The 26694-nt window shown below is 46.4% G+C and overlaps 3 protein-coding genes across 3 annotated transcripts in view; 2 read left to right on the forward strand and 1 right to left on the reverse strand.

The window, feature by feature from the left end:
* Positions 1 to 5296: 5296 nt before the first annotated feature.
* On the forward strand, positions 5297 to 16892 carry Ppp1r14d (protein phosphatase 1 regulatory inhibitor subunit 14D). The gene is made up of 4 exons (XM_051183132.1): positions 5297 to 5736; positions 16087 to 16167; positions 16377 to 16409; positions 16607 to 16892. The coding sequence occupies exons 1-4, from the start codon at positions 5494 to 5496 to the stop codon at positions 16670 to 16672; spliced, it is 423 nt and encodes a 140-aa protein (XP_051039089.1). The 5' UTR covers positions 5297 to 5493; the 3' UTR covers positions 16673 to 16892.
* Positions 16893 to 17963: 1071 nt separating this feature from the next.
* Zfyve19 (zinc finger FYVE-type containing 19) lies at positions 17964 to 24162 on the reverse strand. Its single transcript, XM_051183683.1, has 11 exons — positions 24040 to 24162; positions 22634 to 22755; positions 22427 to 22468; positions 21991 to 22109; positions 21749 to 21894; positions 21281 to 21389; positions 19445 to 19642; positions 19035 to 19114; positions 18663 to 18761; positions 18457 to 18563; positions 17964 to 18370 (listed from the first exon to the last, which is right to left on the reverse strand). The coding sequence occupies exons 1-11, from the start codon at positions 24091 to 24093 to the stop codon at positions 18295 to 18297; spliced, it is 1152 nt and encodes a 383-aa protein (XP_051039640.1). The 5' UTR covers positions 24094 to 24162; the 3' UTR covers positions 17964 to 18294.
* Positions 24163 to 24437: 275 nt separating this feature from the next.
* The window catches only part of Dnajc17 (DnaJ heat shock protein family (Hsp40) member C17), a 28932-nt gene continuing 26675 nt past the window's right edge, over positions 24438 to 26694 (forward strand). Inside the window, exon 1 of the mRNA XM_051183684.1 lies at positions 24438 to 24605. Within this exon, the coding sequence (XP_051039641.1) occupies positions 24528 to 24605 (78 nt within the window). The 5' untranslated portion in view covers positions 24438 to 24527. The remainder of the gene's footprint in view (positions 24606 to 26694) is intronic.

Consider the following 26694-nt stretch of genomic DNA (forward strand, 5'->3'; position numbering starts at 1 on the left):
CAACTTGTAGAAGGAAAAGTTTACTTGACATATGGATCTGGAGGAGTAAATCCATCATAGCATGAAGGCCTAGCATCAACCCACAGGCATGGAGGCAGAGTAGCAGCTGAGAGCTCACATCTTTAAGCACAAATAAGAAGGAGAGTCAACAGCAAGTAGAGTGAAGTTAGGCACTCTCAAAGTCCCTAGTGACATACTTCCTGTAGCAAGGCCACATCTAAACCTGCCCCATAGCCCCACAATGCCTCCACCTGATGACCAAGTGCTTAATGCCCAAGCCTGTGAGGGACATTTCTCATTTAACTTTTATGTAAATGGCATAGAAAGCTGAGTGTGGAGGTTCATGCCAGAAATCTCAGCATTTTAGAAGCTAAGACCACAGGATTGCCACACATTCTAGGCTAGCTGGGGCTACATACATAGTGAGTTTTGGGTCAGCCTGAGCTACAGAGTAAGACCCTGCCGTGTGTGTGTGTGTGTGTGTGTGTGTGTGTGTGTGTATGTGTGTCTCCTGAAATCAAAAAGTAGATTATTGTTTGGTGAACTAGCAGAAAATTCAAAAGAAAGGGGATTGTATAGAGGCATGAATGTGGTCAAAGAACATGGTATACTTAATGAGAATGTCATTACAAAACCCATCATTATGTATGATGAATACACTCCAATAAAAATAGCTAGGGCAACCTGGCAGTGTTGGTGCATACCTTTAATCCCAGCACTCAGGAGGCAGAGGCAGGCAAATCTTTGTGAGTTTGATGTCAGCTTGGAGCTTGGTCTACAGAGCCAGTTCCAGGAAAGCCAGGGCTATTACACAGAGATACCCTGACTTGAGAAAAGAAGGAGGAGGAGGAGGAGGAAGAAGAAGAAGAAGAAGAAGAAAATTTAATGTAAAATTCTAGTCCTTGAAAGCTATTTAGGATAATAAAGAAATACAGGTTATTAGTAATCTATAATGATCAAACTTATAGTCATGTTAGGTATGTTTTCTAGATCAAATAGAGATATATTTTAAACAGATTGATGATCTTCAAATCTTCAGGGACCTACATAATATGGCCATTTGGATGTTTTTGATAACATAGGACTTTTGCTGACAGTGAGACACATTTGCTCCTGGCAGCACCAGTTTACTTTAAGAAAAGATGATGGGCATTGAAGACCCTCCATGTTGAGTTTGCTTCCAATGTAACAAGGCTGGCCATTTGGGCAGGGGCCTGCCCTTGCCTCAAATGATAGCTGTCCAAACTGGACAAAGATGACTGCTGAACTTTGCCAAGACAAGGTAGGACAGTCTTTTAAAATTCCTGCTTCACATAAATGTCTGTCAGATATTCTAGGTACCCAATATTGCAGAGGAATCTTGGGTGATTCCAGCTCTCTCTGTCATTTCTTGGTTTTGGAAGTCACTTGCTCTTCCTGTCTACTCAGGTAATATTATGTCATTCTTGGGTCTTTGATGAGATTGAAGACTAGATAGTTATTGTTACAGTTTTCCTTGTTACCAAATTCAAAAAGGAAACTCACAAAAGAGGTATAAATTCTATAAGGTTGAAAAACATAAAAGCTTAAGTTGTTTATTCAAGAAAGTGTTTTAGGTCTAAAAAATAGTTTTAGGATGGTAATACAAGTTATGATAGAAAATGGTTTAGGTATAAAACTTTAAATTCATCAAGATAATATAGATAATAGAGTATTTTCCATGAATATGCTAAATACAAATAGACTAAACATTGTGAATGTAATTTTTGCCTGATAATCGTTCTTATTGTATATAGCTTTACTATGTTAGAGTTAAAGCCTTTCCTTTTTATTTAAACAAAAGAGGGAAATGTGGGATATTTGTACAGTGTGAAAATGTATTGGTGTGATTGGTATAATAAAAAGCTGAATGGCATTGCTAGGCAGAAAATATAGGCGGGACTTCTGGAGACAGAGGGGACTCTGGGAAGGAGAAAGGTGGAATCGCCAGCCAGACACCTAGGAAACAGCAGTATAGAGAGATGAGGTAATGAGCCACTCAACAGAGTATATATTAATATAAATGGATTGATTTAAGTTTATAAGAGCTAGTGGGAGAAGTCTAAGCAATGGCTGAGCTTTCACAATTAGTAATAAGTCTCAGTGTTATTATTTGGGAGCTAGTGGTACAGAGAGAGACTTGCTACAGACACCTTCCCTCTGCCCGTCTTTTACCCTCTTGGTCTCCCTTTGCCATTGGGCTACACAAGTGCCTCTGCTGCATGTTCTCTAGACTCTCACCATCCCCCATCCTAAAAACAAAGAAGCAGGCTTGGAGAAGCCCATGCCTGAGTGCCCTGTGCGGGCATCTATGACGTTTGCACACTGGTGTGTTCCAATCCATTGCCAAATTCTGTTAAATATTAGCCCCTGACTAGTTCTTCAGTCTGTCCATTTCTTTTTAAAGATAGGACCTCTAACTGGTCCAAAGCTCACTAGGTCCTTAGGCTAGCCTTAAATACATAACAATCCTTCTGCCTAATTTTCCCAAGTCCTGGGATTATAGGATTTAGCCACCATACCTGGCTTTTTTTTTTTTTTAAGACAAGATCTTGCTATGTAGCACAGGTTGGCTTTGAGTTCATAACCCTCCTGCCTCTGCTTCCTGGGTCCTGGGACTACACAGGTGTGCCACCATGCCCAGCAATGGTTCTTTTCTAAAGCTATTTCTCAGGAGTCAACATATAACAGTGGAAGTCAATACACTGAGCAAAAGAACTTAACATCATCACGACAACCATCACAAGACCTAAAAGGAAGTTCATAAACAAAAATTGGTGAAAGGGCCCGCCAAAGAAACCCACCCTGGTCCTGAAACCAGAGCCAATGAAAGAAACACTTTAGTTCTGAAACTAGAACCAAAGGAACACACCCTGACCCTGAAACCAGGGCTAAAGTGTGTTGTACAGATCTTCTTGTATATTAGACAAACACTCTTCCAACTGAGCTGCGTCCTTAGTCCCTGCATGTTACAGTTCCAGAGCTCTGGGCTGCATAAACTGGTGTGGTTCTCATATTTGAGATGTGAGACAGGAGGGTCAGAGGTTCAAGATGGAACTGGAGAAATGCTCAGCTTTGGGGACACAGAAGACCAGAGGGTGCTGTTTAGCTTTTTGTTAGCATAAACTAGCATCATTTGGAAAGAGGCCTTGACTAAGAAAATGCCTCCACAAGACTGGTCTGAGGCAAGCCTGTGGGTTTTTTTTTGTTTTGTTTTGTTTTTTATTTTTTTCTTGAGACAGGGTTTCTCTGTGTAGCTTTGTAGACCAGGCTGGCCTGGAACTCACAGAGATCTGCCTGCCTCTGCCTCCTGAATGCTGGGACTAAAGACATGCACCATCGCCACCACCCCTGGAGGCAATTTTTTAATTAATGATTTTCGTGGGAGGGCCCAGCTCACTGTGTGTGGGCAGTGGTCCTGGGTTCTATAAGAAACCAGACTGAGCATTCCTCTGTGATCTCTGTGTAGCTTTGGCTGTCCTGGAAGTGGCTCTGTAGACAATTTTTAAAAAAAGCCAGGTGGGTGGGTGGTGGTGTTCTATGCACTTGGGAGGCAGAGGCAGGCATATCTCTGTGAGTTTGAGGCCAGAGGTCATCCAGGTCTACAGAATGAGTTCCGGGGACAGCCAGGGCTGTTTTGAAGGTAAACTGTGTCTCAAACAAACAAGCAAACAAAAGGGCAGGCATCTCACAACCGCCTGCAATACCAACTCCAGGGAACCTGATCCTTTTTCTAGACTCTGCAGTCACCTGCATTCATGTGCATATACTCACACACATACACATACATAAAAATAAAATAAATATATTGAAATGGCCATCTTCAGCTATGTAGCAAGTCTGAAACCAGCCTGGGCTATATGAGACCTGCCTCAGAAAGAGAGAGAGAGAGAAGGAGGGAGGTTGGGAGGGAGGGAAGAAGGAAACAGACAAAGGAAAAGGAAAACAGAGTCGTGATGATGAGATGGCTCAGGGCATAAAGTCACACTGTGGGGCTGGATGACCTGCGCTCAGAACTTGGAGCCACATAAAAGCTGTCCCCAGTGATGCACGTCTGTAATCCCAGCACTCTTATCAGTGACATGGAGGCAGGGACAGGAGAATCACCCAGATCATGGCCCAGCTAGCTGGAGTATACAATGCTGCAGGAACAGCAGTGAGAGGTACTCTGCTTCAGTAAAGAGGGAAGGCAGAGCTGCCCTCTGACCGCCACACATATGCGGCAGCATGTATGTGCTCGCCTGCACTCACACACAGCTATAAGACATAGACATATATTTTTGTAAATTAGCATGTACAAGACCCAAGGTTCAATCAGTTATTGATGAGTGGTAGAGTGATTGCCCCATACATGTAAGGCTTTGGTTCTGTCCCCAGCACATACAGACACACATGGACAGATATACAGACTGACTGACAGACACACACACACACACACACACACACACCACACGATACCGCATAAAAGGAAAATCACTATTTCAAGAGAAGTAAAGCTAGAAATGATAGTAGGAGTTGGTAGTTACATCTGGAGAAGGGAGACATTTCTTTTTAATTTATTTGCCTCTCTGAGCTGTTCATTAAAAAAGAAAAACAAAACAAGCCACAAAAACCCAGTCTTCTGTAACTTGAAGATATTTTTAAAAAACCTTGTAAAGGCTGAATAAATGAAAATACTCTCCTCTTAGATGGGCAAGCTTGTTTACAAATCTGAGTCTTGATACCTATGTGAAGTTAGGTCTTTGGGATTCTTGTATAAGGAAGAAGTTGAATCAAGGGAGAGTCACATGACAGTAAACATGGCTCAAGAACAACAATGTGCAATGTAGGCCAGGCTGCATACATTTTAACAATCACAGCAGCAGAGCGATAGCAGATCAAATTCAGACACACCCAGACCTAAGGCATGGGGTCAGAGGTGGCCATCTGCCAACTCTACCCCCTGGCTGAGATTGCTCTTTGTGGTGCCTCACTCTGGGCAAGGTTCCTACCCCGGCAGGAACCAGAACTGTCTGACCACAGCTGCTCAGGTCTGCAGGGGGCCATTTAGTTGGATGCTGAGGGAATTCAGGTGAGTGACCTAGTCACATTCTAGAACTATCCATGGAAGACAGGTGGGAGCCCCCCTCCCCAGGACTCACAGTCGCCTTCCTTTGTCTTCTCAAGACCTGGCAGCCTCTTGACCTTGGCTTGTCTGAGGTTTACATTTCTGTGGGCCCTAGCAACTGCAGAAAGAAGGCTGGGGTATGGTTGTCCATGCCACAGATTGCCAAAGAGAAGCCAGGAGACTCATTCCCAGCACTAAACAAAGCCCTATTGATCTTTGACCCCTGCCCCTCCCAAGAGCCTTGGCCCTCTTCCCACCTCCTTTCTTCCTTGTGGGCCTCTCCCTCCATTTTCTGTCCCCTCATTTTCCTCTATGCTCTTGCCTGGACTGGCAGTTTCCCCCAGCTCCTGGCCCAGTCCGATCTGTCCATGCTGTCTTCAAGTCCTACTTCCTGTACTTCTCCCAACCCTGACAAGAAGGTCCGCTGGGATTCTGAGAAGAGAAGGAGGACATCATCCACAGACTCAGAATCAAAGAGTCACTTGGACATTTCTAAGTTGCCCAGGTCCCGGAGACCCAGCCGGCTGACGGTGAAGTATGACCGGGGTCATCTGCAGCGCTGGCTGGAGATGGAGCAGTGGGTAGATGCTCAAGTTTCAGAACTTTTCCAGGTGGGTAGCTCAAGGGAGGCTGTGGGAGACTGATTCAGAGAGCTTGCTTACAGTCTTCCAGGGCTGTGAGGTGCTCTCATGGAGCATGCTCCTTCTTCCGGTGGAAGAAGTCTTGGCTATGTCTGTAACCCTTTTGTGCTATGGAAAAGGCCTTTTAGCATTGTCTGAACTCAGTTTCTGAGCTATACAATGGGGCTATCTAAGCCTGACATATCTCTTTGCTAATACTTTCTGAGATTCAAATGACAGTTCAAAAGTAAATCCTTGCCAGACTGTTTTTATGTCTCTTTGATGCATAGAGCCACATTGTCCAGTACTGTCCCTATCAGTACTACGACTATTAGCTTTAAATGAATTAAGATGAAATGAGCTGGGCAGTGGTGGCACACGTCTTTAATTCCAGCACTTGGGAGGCAGAGGCAGGTGGATCTCTGTGAATCCAAGGCCAGTCTGGTCTACAAAGTGAGTTCCACGACAGTCAGTACCGTTTCACAGAGAAACTCTGTCTCCAAAATCCAAAACAAAATAAAACAAAACAAAAAACTACCCAAAATGAAATGAAATTTAAAATGTAGGTCCCAAGTCACATAGATGGTGCATGAATGTCTCATGTATCATACTGAAGCACAGATGTAGATTGGCTCCACTATCTGAGAATGGGCAATGCAGAACTGGAAGAGAGGATAGGTAAGGGAACGCACTGATAGTGTGACCCCAGCTGGCTTTGATGTGTGGCTCTAACTGCCTCTCTTCAGTAGCAGCCCAGGGAAAGGATAGGTCTTGCCCTTGGTCACAGGAAGGAATACTCTTTTAGACTCCTGTGTCAACTCTGATCCCAGAACAGCAGTAGCACAGTAGCAACTGAATTCCTTAAGAATAAGATTTTTTTTTTTTTTTTTTTTTGAGACAGGGTTCCTCTGTGTAGCCCTGGCTGTCCTGAACTCACTCTGTTGACCAGGCTGGCATTGAACTCACAGAGATCTGTCTCCCGAGTGCTGGGACTAAAGGTATATGCCACCAACGCCCGGTTAGATTTTGACCTCTTAACAGTATCTTTATTGCAATGCAAGCCCGGGCAGGCGTTATTTGAATTAACCCTCCCCACAACTCCATCAGGTAGGTGCTGTCTTACAGCTGTGGAAATGGAGGCTTAGGGCTGGAGAGCTCAGTTGGTAGAGCATGTGCATGATGCCTTGGCTTTGGTCCCCAGCATTGCATTCGTGGTTCATGGTGGCGTATTCCTATGGGAGGTATAATTTAGAGAGTCAGAAGTTCACAGGTATCCTCAGCTACCCAGTGAATTCAAGGCCACCTGGGATATGTAAGTGACTTTTTCAAAGTCATACATGCCATGGGACTAGGAGAATAGTTTGACCCATGGTTGGAGAGTTTGGGCACTTATTTGAACAGCCGGTGAGAATTTAAATCTACTAAAGTGGGTTCAAGCATTGGGCAGTTATAAGCCTCATGGTTGGTTCCAGGAGACCACATGACCAGGGATTCTCATTGTTCACACGAGTATTTGTTAGCCTGCCTGTCTTCTACCTTCCTTCCTTCCTCCCTCTCTCCCTCCTTTCCTTCTTCCCTTCCCTTCTGTCCTTCCTCCTTACCCTACTCCCTTCTTCCCTCCTTTGGGTCCTGAGTTAGGGACTGTGATTCTTGCAAATAGGAGCTGTCCTACTATGGGAATAGGAAAAGATGGCAGATGAGGTCTGTTGAGACTTGCAGCTCTCTGTATCCTGTGTCATTTAGTACACACATTGCTCATGTCTGCTGAAGCATCCTTAGCCTACTCGTAGAGGGTAGAGAAATGCCCCTGAGTTGGGAGCTAGAGAGGTAGTCTTTCTGTTGTGGTTGTGCAGGGCACCTCTGGCCACCCCCACTTTACTGCTCCAGCACCTCCCCACTGGCTAAATTCCCATCTTAAAGTGTTTCTTGCCCACTGCAATGAGAAGTCTCATATTTCAGACACCTCAGGGCAAGTCCTGCCAGGCAACAGAGAAAAGCAGCAGCTGAAGGAGCTCCTTTTATAGGGTGAAGATGGAGGAGGGGAGGAAGTAAGGTACCTATTCATACTGGAAAACAAGCCTGTGGGAGGACCACTCCCAGGCAATGACCGGCATAAAACGCCTGACCTGGAGTTTCCATGGCAATTGTCCAAAGGTGCCGGCAGGAAGCAGCTAAGTGCCTGGGAAGCTCAGGTGGCTGGGCATCTTACACGGAGGTCAAGGCGACACTGAGTTTGCTTGACTTCTGTTCTGCCTTTATTGTGCCCTCTGCCTCCATGGCTCTGACCTGCCCACCTTGCCCTGCTGCACCAGTAGGAATGGTTAAAGGGATGTGCCACTTGTGTAGTTTAATGACACTCAACCTTCCTTCCTCAGAGGACCAACCAGTGTCTTCCTGGGTGTACCTTGGCCTGGAGTCTGTGGGGAACTAAATCTGGGGATACACACAGTCTAGGGGTCCTGAAGCTTCTGTTCTCTAGAAGTAACCTGAGGATTTGGCTTCTAGGCAGGGACTTAATCAGCTGTACATTTAAAAAGACCCACGTTTGACAGCCATCTCCAAACACTATTTCTAACCCCTAGGTTTTTACTTCACATCAGGCCCTTAAAGAGTTTGTCTACATTCACTACCTTTACTGACTTTTCCTATTCCCCATACTGCACTGTCCCCTGAAATCTACTGGGAGCTCTGCTCAGATTGCTATCCACTGCATTAGGGCTAAAACAAATGTGCACATCAGCAGGGGTCACTATGGATCAATAGTGAAATATTTCCTTCCTGCAGCTTCCTTGATACTGGATTCTCTTGGTGAAATTTCGCCACAACACATTCCTGTTGAAACAGTGGCATTTTAAAGGAACAACCTTTTACATTTTTTTTTTTTTTTTTACTCTTCTCTTTTTTTCAAGACAGGTTTCTCTGTGTACATCTCTGGCTGTCCTGAAACTCTGCTCTGTAGACCGGGTTGGCCTTGAACTCACAGAGATCCACCTGCCTCTGCTTCCCAATTGCTGGGATTAAAGGCATGCGCCACCACTACCCCATTGGTATATCACATTTACAACAGGATAAAAGTTCATAAATCTTCCCAAATGCTTGTTCCTGCTTTTCTCAACAGACATATAATGCAAATGGTCTTTTTGTAGTCCCAGTTCACAAAGTTGTCCTCTGACCATGGCGCACTTACTCCCACCATACACAGGATAATAATGATAATAATTATTGTTAGAAAGTATTATCGGCTGGTAGTGCATGCCTTTAATCCCAGCACTCAAGAGGCAGAGGCAGGTGGCTCTCTATGAGTTCAAGGCCAGCCTGGTCTACAGAGTAAGATCCTGTCTCAAAACAAAACAAGTATTGTCAGTGTGGCAGACATTGTTAGCACATCTGGGCTGTTCTCCATTATTAGTCTTCATGGTTTGGGTGTGGAATGAAAGTGAGAAAGAGGTTCAAATCAAGCTGGCAAGAAGCCACCACATGTGACAATGTCACAAGTTTATCACGCTTGTTCATCTCCGTGAGGTTTTCCTCTGGTAATTCAAAACATGTATGAGGGGTTGAGGGTGTAGCTCAGTGGTAGAGCATATGTTTAGCATGTGCAAGGCCCTGGCATTAGGGATGAGGGGACTTGAAGGAAAAAGTATTGGGCTATGATACAATCCTTTATTATTAACATTTACTGTAGTGACAGTCATGTTCAACATTTACTGAATACATAAATGGTATAGTAATAGTTTGGAGTCAGGAGTCTTTTTATAGAAACAAATTTCTAAACTCCTTAAAAATTTTGGCTGGGCCTGGTGGCTCACACCTTTATTCCCAGCACTTGGGAGGCAGAGGCAGGTAGATATTTGGGAGTTTAAGACCAGTCTAGTGTACAAGAGCTAGTTCCAAGACAGGTTCCAAAGCTACATAGAGAAACCCTATCTCAACACCCCCCCTTTCCAAAAAAGAAGGAAACCAAACTAATAATAATAATACAATTGTGGATATGCATACACATGATGGATATATATGGGTGTTCATGCCATAAAGTGTGTGTGTGTGCATGGAGGAGACAACTTTGTGGAGTTTGCTCTCTCCTTCCATTTTTCTGTGCATTCCAGGGATCAAATCCGGATTGTCAGACTTGTGCAGCAAGCTCCTTCAGCTACTTAGCCATCTCAAAGACCCAAACTTATATAATCTTTATAATTATTTACTTAGTTTTGAGACAGGGTCTTGTTGTGGAGACTAAATTAGCCTTGAACTCTAGAGTTCAGAGTAGCTGGAACTACAGCTACTACTATGATGTTTTAAGATAGCATCTGATGTAGCCCAGACTGGCTTCAAACTCTCTATGTAACTGAGAATGACCTTGAACTCTTAAATCTGCAAGCTCCAGCTCCAGAGTGCTGGATTGCAGGTTTGTGTCCCCATGACTGGTTTATGTGGTACTTGGGGTTCAACCCAGAGCCTGCGCATGCTGTGAGAGCACTCTACCACCTGAGCTGCACTCCCAGCCACCCTATGGCCAGTTCTTTACTTCACATTTTGAAACAGGGGCTTGCTAAATTCTCCAGACTGGCCTTGATCCTTCTGACTCAGCCTTTCTGAGTGCTAACATTTTAAGCAGGTACCACATGCCTAGGCTCCATGAGGATTTTCATATCTTCTATATTTCTTATTTTCCTACCTGGAAATTCCATCATATCTATCATTCATGAGATTAGTGGTATGTGTGTGTGTGTGTGTGTGTGTGTGTGTGTGTGTGTGTGTGAGAGAGAGAGAGAGAGAGAGAGAGAGAGAGAGAGAGAGAGAATCAAACCTAGGGCCTCTCACTTGCTCATCAAGAGGTACACCACTGAAGTTAACACCCAACTTTAGGTGTAGACATTGGATTCTGGACATTGTGAATTGAATATCAAGTACCTAGATATGCTTTAAGATTTAAAAAAATTAACTGTGTACATGTCTCTGTATAGGTATATGCACGTGAATACTTGTGCCCCTAAACCCTCCAGAGCTAGAGCTCCAGGCAGTTCTGAGTTGCCCAATGTAGATGCTGGGGATTGAGCATGCCTTCTCTACAGGAGCACTATGTGCTCTTAACCTCTGAGCCATTGCCCCTGTTTAAGTGGCTGCATAAAAAAACAAAACAAACAAACAAACAAACAACCTTTGCTCAAGTAGTGTTGGTTTTATTCTGTTCGTTGGTTCAGTTTGAACTATCTGACACTTGTTTTTATTCTTTGTTGGGATAAGTCCAAGTTTGCTTTTAATCCAGGGAATCATTGGTCCTCTCAGTGTAGACTGACCTTTTTGAGGTCTCTATGAATCTCTGTATGCTCAACAATGATTGTGCAGCTCATTGCTCAGGCTTGTTTGTGTGTCCAGGCCTAGTGAAGCCTGAGAACAGACTGCCTCTTCAGTGCCTCCCAGTTGGTCCTGAGTGTGCATTTTAGTGCTCTTCGGAGACTCCAGAGTCCCTTCTGCTGATCGCCCCAGCTCTTTCTGTGTAACCATCACTCAAATTAGTGCAGCGTCTTCCAGCTACCTCAGCCTTCTCCAGGTAGCATCTTCGTCACATGGCTTTAGTGTCACCACTGTTCTTTGCTGGGATCTGGGAAGAAATCTTATTTCTCTTCTTTCTTGGCTCACAGTCATAGGTTCCTTGTTGTGCAATATCTGAAAATATTATTCACTTTTTGTTGTTTTCTTTTAATTGTTGCTTTGTATGTTTGAGTGCTTCTGTTTTGTACCTGGAGAGGCCAGAAGAGGTTGTTGGATCCCTTGGAACTGGATTTACAAATAGCTGTGAGGTGCCACTTGAGTGCTGGGAATTGAACCCATATAGCCTGGAAGAGCAAACAGTATTCTAAACCACTGAGTCATCTCTCCAGCCCATTTTTTTTTGTTTGTTTGTTTGTTTTGTTTAGGCAGTGTCTCCTTCTGTAGCCCAGGCTGGCCTGGAACTCATGATGTAGCTCAGGCTGGCTTCCTGTTTTAGCCCAAGTGTTGGGGTAATAGGTATGTACCACCATGCCTGACATTTAATTAATTATTACTATATTATTGTGGTGGTTTGAGAGAAAACGGCCCCCATAGGGAGTGGCACTATCAGGAGGTGTGGCCTTGTTGGAGGAAGTGTGTCACTGAGTTTTGAGGTCTCCTAAGTTCAAGCTACTGCCAATGTCACAGTCTACTTCCTGTTGCCTTCTGATCAAGATATAGTCCTCATGCTGCCTGCACCCTGCCATGCTCCCTGCCATGATGATGATAATGGACTGAACCTCTGAACTGTAAGCCACCACCTCAGTCAAATGTTTTCCTTTATAAGAATTGCCATGGTCAAAAAAAAAAAAACAGCAATAGAAACCAAACCGCGTGTGTGTGTGTGTGTGTGTGTGTGTGTGTGTGTGTGTGTGTGTGTGTGAGAGAGAGAGAGAGAGAGAGAGAGAGAGAGAGAGAGAGAGAGATGGGGGAGAGAGTGAGAGAGCTGTGTCTGAATGTGGGCTCACATGTCATTCATGCACATGTAGAAAGAGCAGAGCTTTCTGGAAACTGGTTTCCTTCTTCCACTGTTGGATCTGGGGATCAAACTGAAGTCATCAGCCTTGTGTGACAAGTGTCTTTATCTGCTGAGCCATCTCTCCTTTACCCTCTTAGACAGAGTCTCACTGTGTAGCATTGGCCAACCTAGAATTCACTATACAGACCAGATTGGCCTTGAATCCAGAGAGAGCAGCCTGCCTCTGCCTTCTGAGTGTTGGGATCAAAGGTGTGTGCTGCCAAGGCTGACCAGGAGAATTGTGTGTGGGGCCCTCACTGCCCTTTACTTACTTGCTATACAGCCCAGGCTAGCTTAAAGCTTTTAATAATTCTGCCTTAGCATCCCAGCTAAGACTACAGGTGTGTGCCATGACAGTGTGTGCCATGGCATCTGACTTTTGTGTGTACACTTTTGCATTTTCCTAGTTACCTATATTATGAGAACCATCTAGTCCTGTCACCACCCCCACCCCTCCTCCACCCCGCGGCCATGAGCATAACGATTTGGTTAAGTTGGTTTACTTATTTATTTATTTTGGAGTCAGGTTCTCATTTCAGGCTTAGTAGCCAAGGATGGCCTCCTGTCTCTACCTCCCAGATGCTGGGATTACAAGTGTGTTGGGTTTATGCTGGTCCTGGGGACTGAATCAGGGCTTGTGCATGCTAGGCAGGCACTCTACAGGTTGAACTACCCAATAGCTGGTTAATTTTTACTCTCCAGATTTCAGAGGCTGCTTCTTCCAGGAACCTTCCTGACCCTTGGCTTGGTAATCTTTCCTTTCCCACAGACTCCTATGGTCTCTCATCAAGGCATTTGTCTGTCACCATCTATTGGATCTGCTCTTTTACGTCTGTTGGCTTTTCAAGGGCAGGATCATGTTGTCTGTCTGTCTTGCTATTACAGCCCTAAGGCTCACTGTCATCTTTGATATACAACATGCCTTTAATAAGCAGGCATAAAGTGTGAGTGCTGAGTGAGTTGAGCTATAGATAAAAGAAGTGAAGGGGTCCTAGAGCTCAGGGAAAAGGGGAGAACTCAAGTAATACTGATTTTTACAAAGCACAGAAGTCCCCAAGTGTTATCAGGGTTACCGGTTAGTGAAAGGAGTAGGAAGGTAGATGAGGGTTCTTTTCCTTTTTGCTGCATAATTTGATTTGTCTTATTTGTAATTTTTGAAGTCAGCTTTATTGAATATAAACTGACAAAGAGTGAAATGTGCCTTTTTGCAGTGTGTGTATAAAAATACAGAGGGGCCAGATGGTGGTGGCACATGCCTTTAACACCAGCTCTTGAGAGGCAGAGGCCGGTAGATCTCTGTGAGTTCGAAGCCAGCAGAGCTAGTTACAGGATGGCTAGGGCTGTTACACAGAGAAATCCTGCCCTGGAAAACAAACAAATCAAAACAAAACAAAAAAGGTATATTTCTCCCTTTATAAAATGTCAAATCACCAAGGTAAGAAATATTTCCATCACACAAGAAGTTCCCTGAGTAACATTTACCTATCGACAAATTATGTAATTTAACTGATATCATTTTTTGTTTGCTTGTTTGTTTTTTGAGACAGGGTTTCCCTATGTTGCTTTGGAGCCTGTCCTGGAACTCACTGTGTAGGCCAGGCAGGCCTCAAACTCACAGAGATCCATATGCTTTTGCCTCCTGAGTGCTGAGATTAAAGGCATGTGCCACCAATGCCCGGCTAATTGATATCATTTTTTATGTATTTCATTTAACATAATTTAAACAAATTATATAACTTAATTGCTATTGTATCTGGTTTTGTTGCTGCTGTTGTTCCAGTTTTCCTTTTGTTTCGAGACATGGTCTTGCTATGTAGCCCTGGTGGGTCTTATATTCTCTATATAATTCAGGCTGACCTTGTACTCACAGCAGCCTGTCTCAGCTTTGTAAGTGCTTAAGATTACACTGGTATGCCATTTGGTCTGGCCTCTTATCTGTTTATGCTGTGATTCATCAACTGCCAATAATATGGAGACCGTGTGAAGACAAGACCTTTGTTCACTGAGGTTCCCAAGTTCATGGTGCCAAGTTCACAGCAGCTGCTGGACACATGCTTGAAGAAAGTCAGATAATAAAATTGTCAAATGGAAAAGTAGAAACTTTGAAACCACTAAAGAAAAGTACAGATGGGGGCTGGCGAAGGGCTCAGATGCTTGCTGTGCAAGACTGGCTACTATGACAGAAGGAGAGAACCAAGTCTACTAGCTGCCCTCTGACCCCACACGCGCAAACACACACACACACACACACACACACACACACACACATTCACACACACATTTTTTTTTAATGATGATTATAAAATACGCAGCTAGGTATGGTGGCATACACCTATAATCCCAGTACTCAGGAGGCTGAGGCAGAAGGACAGCAAATTAGAGGTCATCTTGGGCTATCTAGAAGGACTCCTTTTGTTGTCTTTTGAGACAAGTTCCACTATACAACTGTAGTTGGTCTGGAACTGTGTAGATCAAGCTGGCTTTGAACTCTCAGGGATCTGCTTGTCTCTGCCTCCTGAACACTGGGATTAAAGGTCTGAGCCATCACACTGGGCATTTTTCCTCCCCAAAAGAGAGTCTTTCATTGGCTTGAAACTCACATGTAGGTAAGCTAGGCTGGCTAGCATCAAGTTTCACAGATCCACCTGTCTCTACCTTCCCATTCTGGGATTAAAACACTCACTGCCATGCCCCAGGCCTGTTCTAATTTTCAAATAACATGTATTTATTTGTATGTATGCACACATCTGAGTTGCACACATAGAGGTCATAGGACAACTTGTGGGAGGTAGTTTTCTGCCTCCACTGTGAAAGTCCTGAAAATCGAATCTGAATCCTTTGGAAGAGCAGCCAGTGCTTTTAGCCATGTCTCTGGCTCTCCCCTGCCCTTTAGGTAGGATCTTATGTGGCCTAGACTGGCATTGAAGTGGCCATATAGCCAAGGGTTTTCTTGAACTCTTGATCCTCTGCCTCTACCTCCCAGCATCTGGGATTTCAGGCATGCACCACCACACCCACGAGACAGGGTTTCTCTTTGTAGTCCTGGCTGTCCTGGAACTCACTCTGTAGACCAGGCTGTCATCAAACTCACAGAGATCTGCCTGACAGGTGCTGGGATTAAAGGCATGTGCCACTACCACTTTTTTTGAGACTGGCCTTTCTACATAGCTCTGGCTATCCTAGAATAGCAGGACTTGAACACTCAGAGATCCACTTGCCTTTGCCTCCCTAGTGCTGGAATTAAAGTTGTTCACCACCACACTCAGCAAGTATCTTATTACTTTATGTGTATAGATGTTTTGCCTGCATGTATATCTGTTCTCCAAATGCATGCCTGGTATTCAAGGGAGTGCAGAAAAAGTACAGGAAACCCTAGAGTTGAGGACAGTTGAGCTTCTGTGTGGGTGCTGGGAATCTAATTCAGGTTCTCTGGAAGAACAGCTAGTGCTTTTGTCTGCTGAGTCTATCTCCCCAGAGCCATTTCCACTCCTTTCTGAGACAAGGTCTCACTCCGAAGTCTAGGTTGCTCTGAAGCTCATGATTTGCTTCCCTTCACCTAAGTACAGGTACAGGTGAAGATGCTCTTCCTGAGTAACTCTTCACACTTTTGTGTAGAACATAGTAGGTGTTTAATTAAGTGTTTATTGGATAGAATAATCAGTGGGCATTTTGAGTAAGCGGAGGAGGGGAATCAATATGGAAATGAGCAGATGAAGGTAGAGAAGGTAGAGATTGACAGTAACTGCCATTTGAGCAACAGGTGGTCAGATCTCTCTGTTACGCTCAACCAGGGTAGAGAAGCTCCTGAGCCCGAGATTGATCTGGAAGCTCTCATGGAACTATCCTCAGAGGACCAGAGGACTCAGTTGGAGGTAGGATGGGAAGCTGGGGACTGGAAGTTGGACTGGGAACCTAGGGCTTGCTTCCCTGGGTGTCACGAACACCAACTCACAGCACCACCCTAACCACCTGAGCTAACTTCCAGCTGCAAAGAACAAGTTACGGGCGGGATCTTGGGAGACTGATGGGCACTTGTGGGGGAAGGTGTACATCTCAGTTTACCTGGCTCTCTCTCACCCAGGCCATTCTCCAAGACTGCCCCTGTGACAGAGAGGTAAGGCATATTCTGCTTCTTCAGTGGGAGATGACCTAATGGGGGAGGCTAGGATGAATAGAGGAGCATTTGAAAGGAAAGCTTGGCCCTAGGTAAATCTTTCCTTTTCTTGCTCTGGAAACACTTGAAGATAGAGTAAGGAGGGCAGCATAGTGACTGTGATTTCCTGTCTCATCTCACTGTTTTTTCTCCCTCAGCCTTTCATCTCTGAGCTGCTCAGTCAACTCAAGAGGCTTCGAAGACTCAGCAGGCCTTCAAAATAACACCGGAGAGGCCATCTTCTGTAGCCTTAGCTCTGTCCTGGATACTGGCTGAAAGGTCTTCAATACAGACAAGGGATGCAGACGACAAGAAGACACAGCCCAAGTGTGTGTGCAGCTACTGCTGGACTCTCTCTGCTGGGCTCTCTGCAAGGCAGTTGTGGCTGTTGCCTAATACTTCCCTTGGCAGCCAGGATAAAAACTTTAGGAGGAAACCAGCAAAGTGTGTGAGGTGTGGTGTGTCTATGCTGGGGGGGGGGTGGGGTAGGAGAGGGGAAGTGGTATTTGGAACACCAACATCCTAAGTCCCTTGGCTGTGCCCACACCATCTATCCATCTACCCACCACCTCATCCCCACCCCCATGCCAACTGGTGTTGGGAATTCAAAGATGGAGATCATAGCCTGGCTTTGAAGAGCCTGGAATAGTGAGGCCAAGAGACCATGTGGCTAAAGCACACGGCACCGGGGCATCACCAACAAGAGGGGCCCACCTGGTAGAGATAAGCTTTGAATTTCACCGAGGAGCAACAGGAAACTCTTCACTGTGTCTGGAGCATTCAAGGAGGCTGACCCCTCTTCAACTCAGTGTAGCAGGGGTGTCTACATGGTACTCTATTAATCTTTGATTGGCTGCCCGTATCGGTCTCTGCCCTCAGTGAATTGTGGAAAAGAAGGAAAAGACAGAGGATATGTAGAGTGAAAGGGAGTGCCAGGGGTTGGGCCAAGTTGTTGGAAGACAGATATTAGGTCTTTGAAGTAGGCAAGATGGGACAGGAGCCAGGAGGTAAGTCCTCTGTAAGGCAGGAAGCGGGGTATGTATGAAGTGTTCCTACATCCATTGTTTAAAGTACTAGATAGGCAGATATCCAACATGGAAGGGTCTAAGCGGAACTGTCCTGAGTAGAAGGTACAATTCACTAAGATGAGTTTTCACACTTAGTTGGTATGAGGCCACCAGGATGGTGGGAATGCTCCTACTGGGAACCTTTTCATGAGTTCCACAGCACTCTGCTTCTAGCCTACTGTGTTCTTAGCACCTCTCACAGGCCTCAGGCTCAGAGGCCACAGGGTTCTGAATATAGATGGCATTGGGTGCCTGGAGGTATAGGTCAGTGGCAAAGCACACACGTAGCATGTATGAGATGTGGGTTCAATTCCCAGTACTGCCAGAATCAAGCTCACACATAAAAAGGGTCTGGAGCTAGGGATATAGCTCAGTAGCAGAATCCTTGTCCAGCATATGCAAGGCCCTGGGTTCAATTCCCCAGTACAGACAAAAAATTCTGAGGCCAATGACTCAGCAATGTATTTTATTTATTTACTTACTTTACATTGTAAATTAGAATAATTTATCAACAACATCTTTTATTAGCTCCACTGTAGGCCAGGACTCATGCTTAGGTTCAGTCTGGTCTTCCCCTGCTGTCTCTCAGTTTCAGGTCAGCCTCCTGGAAGGGGCTGTTACTCCTCCTTGCCTCTGGCTCCTCTAAGAGTTATCTTCAATAGACCCTTTCTTCCTTACAGGGACCGTGAAGCTCAAAAAAGAGTGTGTTTACCATCGGTAGACTGGACGCCCTGGCACTGGGCCCTGCTGGCTGCCTGTGGCCCTCAGGAGGGTTTTCCTCAGTGTTCTCGGCCAGGTTGGGGGTGGTACGCAGAAGTCTGATGCTCTTTAAGATCAAAGTTATTGTGGCCCTCCCTGCGAAGCAAAGGGATGAATGGCAGCAATTTGGCAGCCCTCAAGCCAAGATCAACCTAGCCTCAGAATGTTCTACCCGCACTCACCGGAAGCACCGGGCACAGTAGAGGTCTCCATCGCAGCCAGCACAGCGCAAGACAGCATCCTTATTGCAGATACAGCACCAGGGGAGCTCTTCTTCCTCGGCCTGGGTCTTCAGGGAAGGAGGAATGGGGGAGGCAAGTGCAGATGGAGCAGTGAGCCAGGAGCAAGGCTGTGGCAAGTGTGGGGTGCCGTGCCGGGCTCTGCTCACCTCAGTCTCTGCCCCGTAGGGTTGGGCCCGGGGCCGGGGAGCTGGTTCCACAGGGATGTTACAGCCACTTGCCTCATCCAGGGCAGCTTCTTCAGTGAGCTGTGAACAGGGAAGAAGAGAACTACTTCTTGCTCTATCTAGGTCCAGGCTCCCCTCCTAGCACTTCTGGGTTTTGTGGCCTAACTTCCCAGCTCTTTACCCTTTACCTCCTGCTGTTTCTTCTTGATTTCTTGAGATAGGAAATATGGGCCTCCACTAAAATTGGAGCTGTGAAATAACCACTGGCCCTGAAGACCAGCGAATGAGAACAGACAGCTGGTGCAACAAGGAGGCAGAGGCAGAACACAGTGACAGGGTGGGTGACAAGGCTACCTGCTGCAGCACTCTCTGGATGGCTGTCTCTTCATCCTCCTCCTCAGCACTGTCTGGAATGTGACAGTCCTGCAGGGCCACTTGAATGGGGGGACAGGAACAAAGGGAGGAGTGAGGAGAACTATTGGTCCCTGGGGGCACCTATTCAGAGCTGAGAATCAAGCTGCTGTGCCTCCCTCCCCTAGCCCTGCAACGCTGGGCCATCAGCCCCGAGAGTGGAGGGCAGTCTGAAGGTCCCGTTCCTCAGGCCTCATTCTCTACTCTGCCCCATCAAATCTCATGGCTCTGGGGGAGACAGAGCCTTTGGCACAGGGACTCTCAGTACCCGCTTTAGCACTGGCAAGCAAAGCGTAGTCTGAGGTGGCAGTAGGCCTTGGCCAGGGGGCCTGAATAAGGAGGCTGGCTGGAGCCTTTATCTCTGTTGGGGTCCTGTCCCTGAAGTACAGCCAATCTTTTGGCGAGAGCCAGGACCCATTCCTGCCTGGTCTTCTCCTGTAGCTCAACTGCTGCCTCGGCCAACAGCCTGCTCTTCTCCTCCTCCAGGGATAGGCTGGCTGGCCCCTGGGAACTTGTACCTGCCTTGTTGAGGTCATTCTGGAGGGAGGCCACTGGAAGGGTTAGGACAGTTAGGAAGACAGAAGAATGTCAAGATCTCACTCCAGAACCCATTTCTCAGCTATTTTTTAACCATGTGTTACCAATTTTTAAATCAGTACTAGGTTTACATTTTTGCATTTTTCCAAATATAAAATAATTTTGGGCTTTTGTTGCTTTCTTTCTTTTTTTTTTTTTTTTTTTTTTATTACTAAAGATGAGGGTTTCCTATAAAGTCCAGGCTGGCCTGAAACTCTTGATCTTCCTGCCTCTGCCTCACAATTCCTAGGATTACAGGTGTGTACCATGATGCCTGGCAAAACTAGTAATTTTAGTTGTGTCTTTTTCAAATGCATCAACCTCCACCCACCTAGTTAATGTAGGGTGGTTATCCTATGGCTTGAGAATCACTGCCCTAAGGATCAGGATACGGGAGGCTAAGGTTTAGCTGGTCTGTCTTTCAGGGCTCAAGTTAGCATTTTCTGGGAGCAGAGTGAGAGACCCTGAAGGAAGAAGCAGTCTTAGATAATGGGCAAGAAGAAATTTTACCAGAGTGGATTTGGCTCTGACATGACCACCTGGAGTCTAGAGTTTCAGAACAGGAGCTTTAAAACCACGTTGGCCATGACAGTGCACTCCTGTAATGATAGCCGTTGGGAGGCGCCAGTAGGGAGATCAGGAGTTCACGGTCACGGTAAGTTTGAGGCCAGCTACATGAGGGCTACACGAGGCCATGTCTCACAAAATAAAACAAAAACAGTGGTATGTAGAAGGCTCATCCCTGCCAGTTAAGGGCTGTGTGCCTATGGCCAAGTCCCTGAGCTTACCAAAGCCTGTTTCCTCAGTAATACATAAGGGCGACAGTCCTCCGTGAGATCAGCGAGGGCACGCACTGAGACTGTGTCTATAAAGCAGTTTATCAATCTCAGTTCCTCTGACAATTCTCTTTTAGGCAGTGAGGAGCTGGCAACTGCCCAATAGGGTGCCCAGCAGTATTCCTGTCTTTCACCTACCAGATGCCAGTAGTAGTGATAACAAAAATGTCCTTAAACATTTCCAAAAGTGCCCTAAAGGCAAAAGTCCTCCTAGTTGGGATACTGCTCTGGAGCCTTCATATACCACTGTCCCAGAACCTCCTGTCATGTTGGGAACATGCCACAACATGTCCTACATTCATGCTGTCTGTGGTATTTGCTGCAAGCTCACATGGAGAGCCAATAGTTGAAATGTGGCTGGCAATAGATGGCAAGGGAACCTTAACTCTTCTAATTTAAGCCTCTTACGCATTATCAGTTCTTCATTGCAGACAATACTCGCTCAGTCTTCACTATGAGCTGGGCATCCCAAGCACCTACTGTGTTATTCCATTTATTCCTCATGACTTCCCCCACATGACAGGTTTACCACACATTACTTGAGTTTACAGATTAGAGGTTTAGACAGGTGAAGGAACACATGTAGGGTTGTGGGACTGGAATTCCCCATCTGATTCTAGAGTCAGTGCAAGAGGCCTATGTTGGCTCCCTTTGGAGTAAGCACTCAGTACACAGAAGCTCTTCAGTGTTGACCATTCTCTGACTCATATTCACCTCCCAAGAGGGTGGGCAGATGAGGCAGGGCATGACCATGGAGAAGCCAAGTGGACAGGTTACCTGGGCCTCTTTGTTCCCAGCTTTTATCAATAGCCACCTCAGCTGCCAGCTGTGTTAGCAGATCCTGCACCTGCTGAGCCTGGGTCCTGGTATCTGGTGCCTGGTGTGCCTGTGCAGAGGAGGGAACCTCAGTGGGGAATAGCGGTATGGGGAAGGCCACACCAGAAGTCCAGAAGAGGTGTGAGTCAGGGGTGGATGCTGAAGAGTTTTCAAAGCCCATGGAAAGGGATGAAGTCAAGGCCCACATAGGTGAATAGGCTGGCAGCTCTCAACAGGACTGAGTATCCACTCTTTGCTGACGCACTCAGTCCTGCTGCTTGGCACTTGTCTTGAGAGCAGGCCTAAGGCTCAGGAGGTGGGGGTGGGAGGCTTTACTAACTCCTGCAAAGCACACAATCATACATGTATCTGGGCTTCTGTAGGGTGCTTGCCCTAGAAAACCCTTCTCTCCCAAGCCACAACACTCACCGGTCTCATCGTGTGAGAAGGTGGCACTCTGCCCTGTAATGCTGCAAGCCGATTCTCTATCTCCTGTGTGGAAGGGACGGCGCCCTGGACTTCACCCTTCAGTGCAGCTAGCCGTGCATCTATCTCTGCTTGTGAGGGTACTGACTCTGCAATTGGCAAGCAGAGTGTTTGGAAGGGCTGGAGGCAGCTCAGTCCCAAGCCCTGCACCCTGTCTTAAGGTCCCCGTGCCCACTTGAACTCACTGGGATTGTTTTCCTGACGGAGCCGTGCTAGGCGATCAGCGATGGCTTGGTCTTTTTGGGTCAGGCCCTGGCTCTGGGAAGTGCTGGGCTTCTTCTTGGCTTCCAAGGCTGCTACATGCCTGGCAGGATACGAGGCAGACACTCTTGAGGCAAAGGGGAAGACTGAAAGCACCCATCCAAATCAACTGGGGCCTCTACAGGCAGTCAGTCTTCTGTGGTCTCTTATTTATGTGGTACTGCAGCCCAACCCAGCTGACCAGCTGTAAGGTATGCCTGACAGGGAAAGAGCTGCTTTCAGACTCTAAGAGGGAAGCAGGAGCCTGAAGGCGGGCATTCTTTTCACCCTGCACCCATTTGATCTGGAGACTGGAAGGAGAGCCCTGTACTGGAGTCCTTGTCCTTTGTTGTTCCCACGCGTCTTCTTTTCAGTACTTACTTCTGAGGTGGCGACCACTTGGAGGTGTTATCAGCAGGCCCTCTGGAGAAGGAATTTGTTGTAAGAAGTCCCATCATCCCACCCATCAGTGATTCCTGTCCCAAATACTTCCTAGGCAGACCTCTGGCCAGGAAACACAAGCCACAAGGCCTGGTCATATGCTTGCTCTCATGTCTGTCTGACCCTCTGCCCGTGCCCATCTCTCACCTGGTCAGGACGGTGTGGCATTGTTTGCAGACCTTCTGTTGAGTGTTGCCAGCCCGAGGTACCGGAGCACTGAAGCTAAGACAGCCATTACAGAAGGCCCGGCCACAGTTCTTACAGCCGTACTACAAGAAACACGAAGCAGGAGGATCTGTCTCTCACTCACCCCTGTTGGCGCTTCTCTAAGCGCTCACAGAAATAAGAAATTAAAGTTGTGACCAGATGTTGGAGGACGGAAGAGGAGTGGGATCCTTAGGGTCCAGGGAGAGATGGGGTAGAGGGCACAGCAAGTCTTTGGTTCCCAGAGTCTTGTCAATCAGATAAAAATTTCAGGCAAAACTCACGTGCTTTCTACCATTTTCACTTTCTTACCATTGAAACGAAGAACAAAGACAAACAAAGCTCTGTGGGTCAGGTCACTGGCTAGCCAACAAAAGAGAATCAGACAGAGTATAGATATCATGCTTTCTCTGCTTAGGCAAGATGGTGGGAGGTTCTGCTCAGGACAGAGTGGTAACAATAGCTTCAGTTACTAAATTAAGTACTTAGTGTTTACCAGGCATACAGCTTGAACCTTAAAATTCATCATCTGGTCTAACCATCATAGTTTACACACAGTATCATATTTGATCCTAATGCCCACCATTAGTACCTCTATTCTAACAGGGCAACTGGAATTTAAACCCTGGTTCCAAATGCACACTCCTGAAGTGCTCCAGCCCTGCACACTATGAACTCATCCCATTTATTCCCCACTATCTCCCTGGAAGCTTGCACGGAGAACCTGGTAAGCATGTGTCATGAACAAGAAAGCCTTTCCACTGTGCCCCGTAGAAAGAGGAAGCTTTGTAATCCAACCTGTAACGGGCATGGTGTGGTGTACAGAGGTCATAGCATATTAAAGCCTGAGATGGAGAAAAGAAGAGCAGAGAGAAAGCAGGAGGTAGATGCTCCATTTGATGGTAAAAAAGAAGAAGGAAAAACAAAAAGCGTAGCTTTTGGAAACTTTATAATTTATAGGGTACTTTCAGTTCCATACCTCACCAAACCCCCTGACAGTTTTTATTTTAATTTTACATTATCTCTTTGTGAGTGTGTGTGCATGCTATGGCACGTATGAGGGGGATCAGAGAATAACTTGGAGATCTCTCCTTCCTGGGGTTCGAACTGAGGTCATCAGGCTTAGCAGCTAGTGCATTTACCTGCAAAGCCATCTTACTGGACCTCATCATTTTAACCTCGAAAGCGAATGGGCATTCGCCCCACTTTACAGAAATGTTAAATGAGTTATTTCGTCAAAACTACACCACTAGAAAGAAGCATCAAACTAAGTCTTTGGCCTGTAAGTTCTGTGCTCTTCCCTTGGCCCCGCGTCCTCCCTTGGTCCTCCAGCTCTCTAGAACACTCGCCTCCTTCTTGAAGAGGGTGAACTTGACAGCACAGCTGTAGCACCTGCTCTCCATGGTGTCTCTCAGCACCGCAGATCCGTAGGATAGCCTCTCACCAACGCAGCACAGGCCGCTCAGACCCTCAGCCTATGCACCCAGCCTTACACGCGCCATCCATCTGCCGCCCAGCGCCGGGAATTCTAACTCTCTCCGTTCACCACCGCGCCCAGCGCCGGGAATTCTGACTCTCTCCGTTCACCACCGCGCCCAGCGCCGGGAATTCTGACTCTCTCCGCTTACCACCGCGCGGGCGGCGGCGGAGTGTAGGATGCTGGGAGTCGTAGTTCATTTTCCGCGACGCGCTCATCCACAGTCAGTCAAACCCGAACTGGATCACGCCGATTCCCAGGAGGCTTAGCGCTGTTGGGCCGGCTCCAAACCAGTACCTCCTACCTGCGCGCGCTCAGACTCCTGGGAATTGTAGTATCAATTCGGTCAGGGCCAGAACCATGGCGGTGACTAAAGAGCTCTTACAAATGGATCTATACGCGCTGCTTGGCATTGAGGAGAAAGCGGCAGACAAAGAGGTGAGAACCTGAGAGGCATGGCGGCTCTTCGGTCCTCGAGCCTGGCCCGCGCCTGGTCCCGGCTCTAGGCTCCGCCCTGTACCGGACCGGGAACCAGTACCAGCCTGATGCTTAAAAAAGGGGGGCCTCGGGGCTTTTCCTGAAAGGCTTAAGGACCTCGTTAGGGAGGGAGGCACTGAGGACTCGGAACTGTGTGACTGCGCTGTCCTGAGGCCACAGTGTGTGCGCGCCGGTTCGAACCTGAGAGCCGGGCCTGCTTTGTTGCGCCTGCGCAGCAGCAGTCTTACCTCTGTGGAGGTGTTTCGTTTTAATTTCAGGTTGATCCTGGGAGGGAAAAAAAGTTAGCTCTTCACTCCCTCCTCAGCCTCTCCTTGGATTTGGCGTTGAAACCTAGTACCCAGAGAGCTCGGTTTTCTTTTCCGCTTTTTAAGTATCAGATTCTCCAGTGTTGCTCCTCTCATCGTGCGCTATTTAGCGGGTTTAACAACTAGAGGGTCAGAAGGTCAAAGCAGTGGTGTGGAGTTCCACTTATTGTAAGTGCTGGTGCCCGGAGTGAGACAGATCGAGATGTACTTAAGGTTTCTGTTACTTAACTCCTGGACTGCCGTGGTGATCTTAACAGTATAGGCAGGAAGTTCGTCGGACAAAAAGTAATACTTATTTTACATTGCTGAGAATTAAACATATTCTGTTTTGTTTTTCGAGACGGATTCTCTGTGGTTTTGAAGGCTGTCCTGGAACTAGCTCTGTAGACCAAGCTGGCCTTGAATTCACCGAGATCCGCCTGCCTCTGCCTCCTGGGTGCTGGGATTTAAGGTGTGTGCCACCACCGCCCAGCTTAAACGCATATTCTTTTACCTGTTAGGTAATGCTATACCACTGACCTATGCTCCTAACCCCAGCCACTCTTGAATTACTCCCTTTTTATTGTTTTATTTATTCATTCATTCATTCATTCATTTTTGAGCCAGGGTTTCTCTGTGTTGTCCTGGCTGTTCTGAAACTCTGTAGACCAGGCTGGTCTGGATCTCACAGAGATCTGCCTGCCTCTGCCTTCTGAATGCTGAGATCAAAGATGTGTGTGCCACCACTACCTAGCCAAGGCTGAATTACTTTTGATGCCTCCTTTTCCTATTTTCCATTACTGGATCCTAATTATTTAGCCTTCCAAGGGTTCTCAAACTTGTTCACCATCATCAGTCTAGCCCACTTCTCTGCTGCCAGTCCATTCTTCTGTAATCTGTCATACCTCTCTGATCCATTCTCCTCACAGAAAATTAAATGATCCTAATACTTCCTTAAAACCCTGTAATCCCAGGGTGAGAGGATTTGCAATTCAAGGCCAGACTGGTCTACATAGGGAGACATTGTCTCAAAAACAATAATAAAACAGAACCACATAACAGTCAATACAATTCATCTCTCTCTCTCTCTCTCTCTCTCTCTCTCTCTCTCTCTCTCTCTCTCTCACACACACACACACACACACACACACACACACACCAGTGATGCTCTTCCTTCCTGTTTGTTAATTTTTGTTAGTTTGTTTTTTTGGAGATAAGTTTCTCTACATAGCCCTGGGTGTCCAGGAACTTACTCTGTAGACCAGGACAGCCTTGAAGTCACAGAGATCCACCTGCCTCTGTCTTCTGAGTGCTGGATTAAAGATGTGCCACCATATCAGATTGTTAATCCATCTTGCTTTTACTTATCCTTCAGAACTCAGTGTAGCATTTGGGAGACTCTTTGCCAAGCATGCATGAAGCCCTGGGTTTAGTCCTTAGCAACACATAAACGGGGTATTGTGGTATACCTGTAATCTCCACATTTGGGAGGTGGAGGCAGGAAGATCAAAAGTTCAGTGTCATCCTTAGCTAAATAGCTAGTTTGAGATTAGTCTGGGTCAGAGACTGGCTTACTTTGCTATTTATTTTTTTGATATTCGTCATGGCCAGAAGCAATCTGGGGAGGAAAGGGTCTATTTTATCTTGGTCTTCCAGGTAACATTACATTGCTGAGGGAAGTGAGGATAGGAACTTAAGCAGAGATCATAGGAATATCACTTACTGGCTTGCTCAGTTTGCTTTAT

The sequence above is a fragment of the Phodopus roborovskii genome, unplaced genomic scaffold (genome assembly GCF_943737965.1).
Source record: "Phodopus roborovskii unplaced genomic scaffold, PHOROB, whole genome shotgun sequence".
Lineage (NCBI taxonomy): Eukaryota > Metazoa > Chordata > Mammalia > Rodentia > Cricetidae > Phodopus > Phodopus roborovskii.